The sequence below is a fragment of the Oncorhynchus kisutch genome, linkage group LG28 (genome assembly GCF_002021735.2).
Source record: "Oncorhynchus kisutch isolate 150728-3 linkage group LG28, Okis_V2, whole genome shotgun sequence".
NCBI lineage: Eukaryota > Metazoa > Chordata > Actinopteri > Salmoniformes > Salmonidae > Oncorhynchus > Oncorhynchus kisutch.
This window is the reverse complement of record NC_034201.2, coordinates 46,247,530-46,259,566: the sequence shown is the minus strand read 5'-3', so window position 1 is coordinate 46,259,566 and position 12,037 is coordinate 46,247,530. Positions and strand designations below refer to the sequence as shown.

The 12,037-nt window shown below is 44.8% G+C and overlaps 1 protein-coding gene across 2 annotated transcripts in view; it reads right to left on the bottom strand.

Moving 5' to 3' along the window:
- The window catches only part of LOC109873317 (beta-glucuronidase), a 29,571-nt gene extending 22,551 nt beyond the window's left edge, over window positions 1-7,020 (bottom strand). Inside the window, exons 1-8 of one of the 2 annotated variants that reach the window (XM_031807641.1) lie at window positions 6,947-7,020; window positions 6,689-6,852; window positions 6,094-6,279; window positions 4,360-4,541; window positions 3,848-3,990; window positions 3,406-3,593; window positions 2,012-2,164; window positions 1,544-1,722 (exon numbers count right to left, since the gene is read on the bottom strand). In XM_031807641.1, coding sequence (XP_031663501.1) covers window positions 1,544-1,722; window positions 2,012-2,164; window positions 3,406-3,593; window positions 3,848-3,990; window positions 4,360-4,541; window positions 6,094-6,261 — 1,013 coding nt within the window. In that variant the 5' untranslated portion in view covers window positions 6,262-6,279; window positions 6,689-6,852; window positions 6,947-7,020. Of the gene's footprint in view, window positions 1-1,543; window positions 1,723-2,011; window positions 2,165-3,405; window positions 3,594-3,847; window positions 3,991-4,359; window positions 4,542-6,093; window positions 6,280-6,688 lie in introns of both variants that reach the window. The other variant, XM_020464971.2, reaches the window with a different exon arrangement.
- Window positions 7,021-12,037: the final 5,017 nt, after the last annotated feature.

The following is a 12,037-nucleotide window of genomic DNA, read 5'->3' as shown; positions in this document are numbered from 1 at the left end:
CTTCACCCACAACTGCGTGGCCAAGCACTACTCCAACACCATCCTTAAGTTTGATGACAACACAAGTGGTAGGCCTGATCACAGACAATGAGACCTGGTCGTGTGGTGCCAGGACAACAATCGCTCCCTCAATGTGAGCAAGACAAAGGAGCTGATCGTGGACTACAGGAAAACATTAACGTCGAAGGGGCTGAAGTGGAGTGGGTCAAGAGTTTCAAGTTCCTTGGTGTCCACATCACCAGCGGACTATCATGGTCCAAACACAAGAAGACAGTTGTGAAGAGGCCACGACAACACCTTTTCCCCCCTCAGGAGACAGAAAAGATTTGGCATGGGTCATCAGACCCTCAAATTTCTACAGCTGCACCATCGAGAGCATCCTCACTGGTTGCATCACCGCCTGGTATGGCAACTGCTCGGCATCTGACCATAAGGCGCTACAGAGGGTAGTGCGTATGGCCCAGTACATCACTGGGGCCAAGCTTCCTGCCATCCAGGACCTCTATACCAGGCGGTGTCAGAGGACGGGCCCAAAAAAATTGTCAAAGACTCCAGTTACCCAAGTCATACACAGTTCTCTCTGTTAATGCACGGCAAGCGGTACCGGAGCGCCAAGTCTAGGACCAAAAGGCTCCTGAACAACCAAGCCATAAGACTGCTGAACAATTAATCAAATGGCCACTGGACTATTTAGAAATTGCTGCTACTCGCTGTTTATTATCTATGCATCGTCACTTTACAAATTACCAGGACTAATCCCGCACATTGACTCGGTACCCCTCGTTATTGTTATGTCATTTTCTTGATACTGCGATTTGTTTATTTAGTCAATATTTTCTTAACTCTATTTATTGAACTGCATTGTTGGTTAAGGGCTTGTAAGTCAGCATTTCACAGTAAGGTCTACACCTGTTGGTTAAGGGCTTGTCAGCCTTTCATTCTAAGGTCTACACCTGTTGGTTAAGGGCTTGTCAGCCTTTCATTCTAAGGTCTACACCTGTTGGTTAAGGGCTTGTCAGCCTTTCATTCTAAGGTCTACACCTGTTGGTTAAGGGCTTGTAAGTCAGCATGTCACAGTAAGGTCTACACCTGTTGGTTAAGGGCTTGTCAGCCTTTCATTCTAAGGTCTACACCTGTTGGTTAAGGGCTTGTAAGTCAGCATGTCACAGTAAAGTCTACACCTGTTGGTTAAGGGCTTGTCAGCCTTTCATTCTAAGGTCTACACCTGTTGGTTAAGGGCTTGTCAGTCTTTCATTCTAAGGTCTACACCTGTTGGTTAAGGGCTTGTCAGTCTTTCATTCTAAGGTCTACACCTGTTGGTTAAGGGCTTGTCAGCCTTTCATTCTAAGGTCTACACCTGTTGGTTAAGGGCTTGTCAGCCTTTCATTCTAAGGTCTACACCTGTTGGTTAAGGGCTTGTCAGCCTTTCATTCTAAGGTCTACACCTGTTGGTTAAGGGCTTGTAAGTCAGCATGTCACAGTAAGGTTGTTGTTGTTTGTATTTATTTGGCGCATGTGACAAATACAATTTGATTTGACTTACATGTCTGCGATGCCCACCCCGGGACACTCGTCAATGACCACAATGCCATGGCGGTCTGCCATCTGCAGGATCTCCTCAGCGTACGGGTAGTGACTGGTCCTGAACGAGTTGGCCCCTAGCCACTTCAACAGGTTAAAATCCTTCACAATCAGGGGCCAGTCCAGGCCCTTCCCTCTGATCTGACACAGAAAGCAGGGGGCAACAGTTAAGAGACTTATTTAATAGACTTAAGAGAGACCTATTTCCATTGACCTTTAAATCATTCCAAAATGCAGAACAGAACCACTGAAATTAGTTTGTTAAAAACCAGAGAAACCGATAACTTCAAAATCAGCGTCAACATTCATTACTTCTATATCCTGGCAAATATGGAATATAACTGAACAACACCTGCAGGACACCAGTTGTACACGCAAGAGGAAACTGCCAGTGTTTTGCTGTCCTCTAGAGGTACGACTCAGTACTCACATCAGCATCCTCATGTTTGTTGACTCCGTGGAAATAGAAGGGTTTACTGTTGATGAGAAACTGTGTGTTGGTGACCTGGACAGTGCGGATTCCCACAGGCAGAGCATAAACATCCTCACAGGCAGAACCCTCGCTAGCTGTCGTCATGTGAACCTGGAAACAATTGAGATGAGGTGGAATGTTCAGAATGTAGCAGATAGAAATGGAAAGAGTAGAGCTGACAAAAAACAAATCTGCACTACAGATAATCATATATATATCTATATCTATCTGAACATTCTATAATGTTGCATTACATTCTGTAATGAACAGGCCCTAGCCAGGAGGATTGTTCCAGTCAGAGCCCCTTCCATTAACACAGGAAGTAGGGACGGTGTGATGCTGAGTGGTCAAACTAAGGCGATGTTCATGGTAGCGTTGACTCATCACAAGGAAAAGGTTAATACATGAGTACAAACCAGTAAATATTAAGCAAGTGCTTGTATTTCTCTAAAACAAAAACACAAAACAAAAATATAAAAATGCAACAATTTCAATGACTTCATAAGGAAATCTCAATGTATATAAATTCATTAGGCCCTAATCTATGGATTTCACATGGGCAGGAGGGGGCAGCCATGTGTGGGCCTGAGAGGACATAGGCCCACCTACTGGGGAGCCGGGCCCAGCCAATCAGAATAAGTTCTCCCCACAAAAGGGATTTATTACAGACTGAAATAATCTGTTTCATCAGCTGTCCAGGTGGCTGGTCTCAGACGATCTTGCCGGTGAAGAAGCCTGATGTGGAGGTCCTGGGCTGGCGTTGTTACACGTGCTCTGTGGTTGTGAGGCCGGTTGGACAGACTGCCAAAATCTCTAAAACAACGATGGTGGCGGCTTATGGTAGAGAAATGAACATTACATTTTCTGGCAACAGCTCAGGTGGACATTCCTGTAGTCAGCATGCCAATTGCACGCTTTCTCAAGACATCTGTGGCATTGTGTTATGTGACCAAACTGCACATTTTAGAGTGACCTTTTATTGTCCCCAGCTCAAGGTGCACCTGTGTAATGATCATGCCGTTTAATCAGCTTCTTGATATGCCACACCTGTCAGGTGGATGGATTATCTTGGCAAAGGAGAAATGCTCACTAACAGGGATGTAAACAGATTTGTGCACAACATTTGAGAGAAATATTTTTTGTGCGTATGGAACATTTCTGGGATCTTTTATTTCAGCTCATGAAACATGGGAACAACACTTTACATGTTGCGTTGATATTTTTGTTCAGTATAATTAAATGTCATGGTCGTTTATATACATTTGATAAAAAGTTACATTAAAAACAAACACTAAAAAGGAACAGACAGTGGATCACCTAAGCCTTGCAACTAGGAACATAGCCCAACTTACCTCCATAGAATACAGATAACCTGGGCTCTCATGCATTAGATACGGCCACCACAGGCTGACATCCATGACTTTGAGGACCCCAGACGGTCCAGTGGAGGAGGCCACAGAGTGGCCATCTTTGTCAGACAGGGTCACCTTCAGCGTGGAGTTGAGACTGCCCAGCACTGACACCTGGTAACTGATGAGCCCTACACCAAAGGGCAGAACAGGAAAGACCAACACCTTAGTACACTAGTGCCATTTTTCACACTATTCCATAGTTCCTGGAATCATGCAGAAAAGGACAATGTGAAAAGGAAATAGCCAAGACAGCACGGTAAAGGTTTTGTTCAGCACGATAGTGTAAACAGGGTATGGATAAACTTGGGAATGAAAAGACCTAAACAGTCACTCGAGCAAGTGGATGAGAAAATATATGTGTTGTTGTTGTTGTAGCACTCACCAATGTTGTCAACAAAGGATGTCAGCACTGTGATGTCATCAACATACGCCTTAGGAGTGGTATACAGTAGAACAGGACGATGCAAACCAGCATAGTTGAAGAAGTCAAAGTTTGTGTTTTGTACAACATAGTTAGCAGGATACCTGTAGATAAAATATATAGACACCATAGTCAGCAGGATACCTGTAGACTATATATATAGACACCATAGTCAGCAGGATACCTGTAGACAAAATATATAGATACCATAGTCAGCAGGATACCTGTAGACAAAATATATAGATATATAGACACCATAGTCAGCAGGATACCTGTAGACATATATATATATATATAGACACCATAGTCAGCAGGATACCTGTAGACAATACATAGACACAATATAGATTTACATTTGAATTTCCGAAACAATATATATTTTTTACCACCCTCAAAACATCAGAAAATGCATTGTTGTTTACTTAGCCTCAACCTCAGACGTTCTAGGTTTGGTCTCCAGAACATCACTTTACCTGGTGGGGTCGTCAATATGTTGAATGGTCCCTGGGGGCAGAGTTTGGAGAGTCAGGGTGTTGTTGACAGCTATGGTGATCCTGCAGGCCACACCTGGGTCCTTACGAAGGACATCGCCGATCTCAGCCTCGAAGGGAAGATGGCCACCCTCGTGCTCTGTCATTTTGATTCCATTCACCCACTGGCAGGGAATGGAAAAAGAGTGTGAGAAATATAGGACTGTTATTCCTATGTAGCCAGAGTGACACACACACACACACACACACACACACACACACACACACACACACACAGTTGAAGTCGGAAGTTTACATATACCTTAGCCAAATACATTTGAACTCAGTTTTTCACAATTCCTGACATTTAATCCTAGTAAAAAAGTCACTGTCATAGGTCAGTGAGGATCACCACTTTATTTTAATGTGAAATGTCAGAATGATAGTGGAGAGAATTATTTCAGCTTTTATTTCTTTCATCACATTCCCAGCGGGTCAGAAGTTTACATACACTCAATTAGTATTTTGTAGAATTGACATTAAATTATTTAACTTGGGTCAAACGTTTCGGGTAGCCTTCCACAAGCAAACCATAATAAGTTGGGTGAATTTTGGCCCATTCTTCCTGACAGAGCTGGTGTAACTGAGTCAGGTTTGTAGGCCTCCTTGCTTGCACACGCTTTTACAGTTCTGCCCAGACATTTTCTATAGACTTTGTTGTCCATTTTGCCACAACTTTGGAAGTATGCTTGGGGTCATTGTCCATTTGGAAGACCCATTTGCAACCAAGCTTTGACTTCCTGACTGATGTCTTGAGAAGTTGCTTCAAAATATCCACATCATTTTCCTCCCTCATGTGCCATCTATTTCTGTACCTCCTGCAGCAAAGCACCCCCACAACATCCTTCCACCCCTGTGCTTCACAGTTGGGATGGTGTTCTTTGGCTTGCAAGCCTCCCCCTTTTTCCTCCAAACATAACGATGGTCATTATGGCCAAAGAGTTCTATTTTTGTTTCATCAGACCAGAAGACATTTCTCCAAAAAGTACGATCTTTGTCCCCATGTGCAGTTACAAACCGAAGTCTGGCTTTTGTTATGGTGGTTTTGGAGCAGTGGCTTCTTCCTTGGCGAGCGGCCTTTCAGGTTATGTCGATATAGGACTCAGACCTGTGGATATAGATACTTTTGTACCTGTTTCCTCCAGCATATTCACAAGGTCCTTTGCTGTTGTTCTGGGATTGATTTGCACTTTTCACACAAATGTTCATCTCTAGGAGACAGAACACTTCTCCTTCCTTCCCTCCAATTGACTCAAATTATGTAAATTAGCCTGTCAGAAGCTTCTAAAGCCATGACATAATTTTCTGGAATTTTCCAAGCTGTTTAAAGGCAGTCAACTTAGTGTATTTGACCCACTGGAATTGTGATACAGTGAATTATAAGTGAAATAATCTGTCTGTAAACAATTGTTGGAGAAATTGCTTGTGTCATGCACAAAGTAGATGTCCTAACAGACTTGCCAAAACTATAGTTTGAGTGGTTGAAAAACGGGTTTTAATGACTCCAACCTAAGTGTATGTAAACTTCTGACTTTTATCTATCCACATACACTGAGGAATGTACATTGCAGATGAACTCACGTAAGAGTAGGTTGTGGAGTTAGAGCTATCACACAAGTGATACAGAATGTCAACTGGAGCTGAAAACAAGTGATAGAAGATTTATGAAATACTCACGACCACTGAGTAGTAGTGTGCACTCCCAACCCTCAGCACGACTCTGGTTCCCTCATCAGACACCCATCGTGAGGGTACCAACACCTCTCTCTCATACCACACCCAGCCAATGAAATCCCTCAGCTGTGGATCCTGGGTGATGTCGTTGTAGCTGGCAGGCACTGGCATGTCAATCACTGGACCGGTCTAGACACACGGATAAAAATATAGAGAGAGAAAGAGAAGAGGTGAAAAATGAACAAGAACAAATGTTTACACTCGTTTTGACTTGAATTATCATCAAGACAGTTTACACAAAGTATTAGCTCAAATACATGCAAAGACTTGGCGAAACAAGTTTCAGTTGGTTTGAAGTTTCAACATAGACTACAGATGTTCTGCAGACTAGAGATTGGATAATCATTTTGTTTACAGACTAGCCTATCAATGTTCCCCAAACAGACCACGCATTAAAAAAGTAAGTTATAAAGTGGCAGATAACTATTCTGAACAAACAGGAACTCGTAGTCCACATGCTTTTGGCGACGCTTTTATGACAACATATCCACGTTACATAGTTAATGTGGTTTATTAAACAAGGGATGTTCATGTTTACCTCTGCAAGGCGACTTTTATACCATGCCTGTTGAAAGCCCAAGTTCCTGTCGTGGGAGACGTCGGCTCTGAAGTCCCACAGCCCATTCAGCTCTTTGATCTCCCGCGACGACGACTCTCGGGGGAAGAGAGTTCCACCGTCCAGCAAATGAGCGACATCCCATACTGCAGATAGAAACACAAAACAGTTCACTAGCCTTCTAAACGGCTCCATTTTCACAGTTCACACATTGGCTAACAACAAACGTCTTTGGCTTACAGAAGTTAGTCACATGACCACCTTTAACGTAAATATTCTTCTTCTTCTGTGGGTTTTATGGCGGACTACAACCCCATAAAGGTGTATTGCCGCCACCAACTGGATGGTTTGAAAAAAATCTCAAATAAATCCATATTTAATAGTGAAACTAAATTAATCCACCCCATTAAAAAATAGTCCATTGCCAAAACTAACAAAACTCCCACTTCCTTCCATCTTTTAATTCTCCATATCTCCCTTCTCAGGCTTGAGGACCTGAGAGGGTGGTACGGCTCTAGGACCTGAGAGGGTGGTACGGCTCTAGGACCTGAGAGGGTGGTACGGCTCTAGGACCTGAGAGGGTGGTACGGCTCTAGGACCTGAGAGGGGTGGTACGGCTCTAGAACCTGAGAGGGTAGTACGGCTCTAGGACTTGAGAGGGTGGTACGGCTCTAGGACCTGAGAGGGGTGGTACGGCTCTAGAACCTGAGAGGGTAGTACGGCTCTAGGACTTGAGAGGGTGGTACGGCTCTAGGACCTGAGAGGGGTGGTACGGCTCTAGAACCTGAGAGGGTAGTACGGCTCTAGGACTTGAGAGGGTAGTACGGCTCTAGGATCTGAGAGGGTGGAACGGCTCTAGGACCTGAGAGGGTGGAACGGCTCTAGGACCTGAGAGGGTGGTACGGATCTAGGATCTGAGAGGGTGGTACGGATCTAGGACCTGAGAGGGGTGGTACGGCTCTAGGACCTGAGAGGGGTGGTACGGCTCTAGGACCTGAGAGGGTGGTACGGCACTAGGACCTGAGAGGGTGGTACGGCTCTAGGACTTGAGAGGGTGGTACGGCTCTAGGACCTGAGAGGGGTGGTACGGTTCTAGGATCTGAGAGGGTGGTACTGATCTAGGATCTGAGAGGGTGGTACGGCTCTAGGACCTGAGAGGGTGGTACGGATCTAGGACCTGAGAGGGGTGGTACGGCTCTAGGACCTGAGAGGGTGGTACGGCTCTAGGACCTGAGAGGGTGGTACGGCTCTAGGACCTGAGAGGGTGGTACGGCTCTAGGATCTGAGAGGGTGGTACGGTTCTAGGATCTGAGAGGGTGGTACGGATCTAGGATCTGAGAGGGTGGTACGGATCTAGGATCTGAGAGGGTGGTACGGCTCTAGGACCTGAGAGGGTGGTACGGCTCTAGGACCTGAGAGGGTGGTACGGCTCTAGGACCTGAGAGGGTGGTACGGCTCTAGGACCTGAGAGGGGTGGTACGGCTCTAGGACCTGAGAGGGTGGTACGGCTCTAGGACCTGAGAGGGTGGTACAGCTCTAGGACCTGAGAGGGTGGTACGGCTCTAGGACTTGAGAGGGTGGTACGGCTCTATGATCTGAGAGGGGTGGTACGGCTCTAGAACCTGAGAGGGTAGTACGGCTCTAGGACCTGAGAGGGTTGTACGGCTCTAGGACCTGAGAGGGTAGTACGGCTCTAGGACCTGAGAGGGTGGTACGGCTCTAGGATCTGAGAGGGTGGTACGGTTCCCGGATCTGAGAGGGTGGTACGGATCTAGGATCTGAGAGGGTGGTACGGCTCTAGGACCTGAGAGGGTAGTACGGCTCTAGGACTTGAGAGGGTGGTACGGCTTGTGCCAATATTCCATGTAACTCCTGAAATCTTTCAGCCCTGGGAACCGCTCCACCGCATCCGCTATGTTTGATATTTTCATGGATCTCTCCCTCCACCCTTGGCAGGGCCTTTAATTACCACAGCTATAAGAACCACAAAATCCACCTCCTTAACCTTTAAAATGTCAGGATCCTGCTGGTGAAAGGCAACCCCTGCATCCTGCTGTTCTGAAATGTTCCGTACAGCTCTGACTTTGGCCAAATGATCTTTCATCATTGTCGGGAATTCGAAAGACGTGGCTTCGTGGTCCCCACCGCAATTGCAACGTGTCACATGTTCATCACTTTTACAACACATCCACATCTCGGCTTCTCCACTACCATGGACTCTTCTGAAAACACTTCCTACACAACTAGGACATCTCGGCTTCTCCACTACCATGGACTCTTCTGAAAACACTTCCTACACAACTAGGACATCTCGGCTTCTCCACTACCATGGACTCTTCTGAAAACACTTGCTACACAACTAGGACATCTCGGCTTCTCCCTTCTGAAAACACTTGCTACATGACCAAAAGCTTTGCAACGATCCCACTGCATTGGGATAAAAGCTCTGACTCTGTAGTTAATAAATTAACTGCACTTATTTTAATTTTACCTTTATTTAACTAGTCAAGTCAGTTAAGAACAGATTCTTATTTTCAATGATGGCCTAGGAGGTTAACTGCCTTGTTCTGGGGCAGAATGACAGATTTTTTTACCTTGTCAGCTCAGGGATTCAAGCTTGCAACCTTTCGGTTACTAGTCCAACACTCTAACCGCTAGGATACCTGCCTCCTCTACACTCTAACTACTGGGATACCTGCCTCCTCTACACTCTAACCACTAGGCTACCTGCCTCCTCTACACTCTAACCACTAGGCTAACTACCTCCTCTACACTCTAACCACTAGGCTACCTGCCCCTCTACACTCTAACCACTAGGCTACCTGCCTCCTCTACACTCTAACCACTAGGCTACCTGCCTCCTCTACACTCTAACCACTAGACTACCTGCCTCCTCCCCACTCTTACCACTAGGCTACCTGCCTAGTAGGTAGCCTAGTGGTTAGATTGTAGGGGTGGCAGGTAGCCTAGTGGTTAGATTGTAGGGGTGGCAGGTAGCCTAGTGGTTAGAGTGTTGGACCAGTAACCGGAATGGTTGCAAGTTCAAACCCCCGAGCTGACAAGGTACAAATCTGTCGTTCTGCCCCTGAACAGGCAGTTAACCTACTGTTCCTAGGCCGTCATTAAAAATAAGAATTTGTTCTTAACTGACTTGCCTGGTTAAATAAAGGTACATTTAAAATATATATATTCCTCCGAAGCACCAAAAAATCTAAACAAGCCCGCCTCTACTGATTCTCACAGCCTTCACTCTTCCCAGCACTCTCTCCACCATTTTGGATATGTCAAATGGATTGGTAATTTATTTTTCTATGCATTAATGCACAAATATTTGTCAAGAAGAATAATGTTTTTGTAAAATTCCTATGCATCCAACAAAAAATGCAATGCTTGTCTCTGGCCACTAGGCGGAGCCTAACACAGGAGAAGTCATGCTTTTTCATAAAGATCAAGAAATATATGTGTGCAAAAACCATGCAAACCTCTCCAAGCAGAAAGGTGTATATTATATCAATTGATTTCACTAAACTTGATGAGTGTAGGCTACTTTAACATAACAAACTGAACCATGGCCCAACAACTTAATTTGGATGAACCCCAGCTAATTCAGGTAACTATCTAGACCAAGGTTACTCAAGTACTATTTGAGAAGGTCCGTCTAGACCAGGGTTACTCAAGTACTATTTGAGAAGGTCCAGACACACATTTCTTAGGTGGCAAAGGTCCGAATGGATGATTGTCATTTATCGGCGTAGTCGCGACTCATGCGACCCCTAAACTGTTCACACCAATCTTGTTGATGTAGAGAACATTTAGCAATTTGAAATCAAATTTTCTTCAATTCTACACATGTTGCATGGGACAGAGATATTGTTTGCTGTTTTAAAGCAAATTGTCCATGTCTTGTGTGATACCAGGGGTGGAATGTAATACCAGGGGTGAAGCCCAACCGAATTAAAAAAACAATATATTTTGTAGTCTCGAATTAGTTTGTAGTATTGACCCCGTTCTGGTTGAGTATGAGGGATCCATGTCCTGCAGTATTCAGGTTGCAATCGTTTATACTCTGCTTGCCTAGGGGCCTGGCGGTGTGGTACAAAGCGAGGGCTCAGACTGGGCACAGATATCAGTTCAATGTCTAGTTTTGGGATGAGATGTCAACTAACGTGAAATCCAGATGAAATCAACAATTGGATTTAGGTTCAAAGTTGGGTGAAAAAACCCCACAAAATTCCCTTACATTGATGACTTATTATTGTTGATTCAACATCATCACACACTTTTTTTTTTGTTTGTTGTAGAAATGACGTGGAAACAAACATTGATTCAAACTGTTTTTGTGCCCAGTTGGCTGAGGTTTTGGCCCTTTGCTAAGTAAATACTCTGCAGCAATAGGCTACATCAACTGTCTTTTAATTGAAAGCTCCTTGACGATACTCATCAAAAAGTCCATCAATGGTTATCATCCTGAACTTCTCATCAGATTGACACGTTTAATCAATAGTCAACCACCCAGATGGCGCTATTGATCAATAATAAGTGGTGTACAATCAAATCAAATCAAATTTATTTATAAAGTCCTTCGTACATCAGCTGATATCTCAAAGTGCTGTACAGAAACCCAGCCTAAAACCCCAAACAGCAAGCAATGCAGGTGTAGAAGCACAATCTAGGCCTTCAGAGCATATAATGAGAGCGAAGCATAGCATGTATAGTATAGTGAAGGACAGAGGGCAGCATTCTCCTTGTTGTACCATGTTGTCAGATCTCATGTCACGTCCAATGAGAGAGAGGACCCGTCTGTCTCGTATCCAATGAGAGAGAGGATCCGTCTGTCTCGTATCCAATGAGAGAGAGGATCCGTCTGTCTCGTATCCAATGAGAGAGAGGACCCGTCTGTCTCGTATCCAATGAGAGAGAGGATCCGTCTCTCTCGTATCCAATGAGAGAGAGGATCCGTCTGTCTCGTATCCAATGAGAGAGAGGATCCGTCTGTCTCGTATCCAATGAGAGAGAGGATCCGTCTGTCTCGTATCCAATGAGAGAGAGGATCTGTCTGTCTCGTATCCAATGAGAGAGAGGACCCGTCTGTCTCGTATCCAATGAGAGAGAGGATCCGTCTGTCTCGTATCCAATGAGAGAAAAGATCCTCGGGCTATGAGGTCACAGCCTATGGAATAAGATTCTCTGTGAGGTCATAGAGGTATAGACATACCATAGCCTTGTCTCTGAGACATCGTGTAAATAAAGAATCCCAACTTAAATGAGTGTTTATGTTATTGCTGAGTTTAAAGTTAATTTCCTGTCTAGAGTCTAGTTCCTCGCTCATTT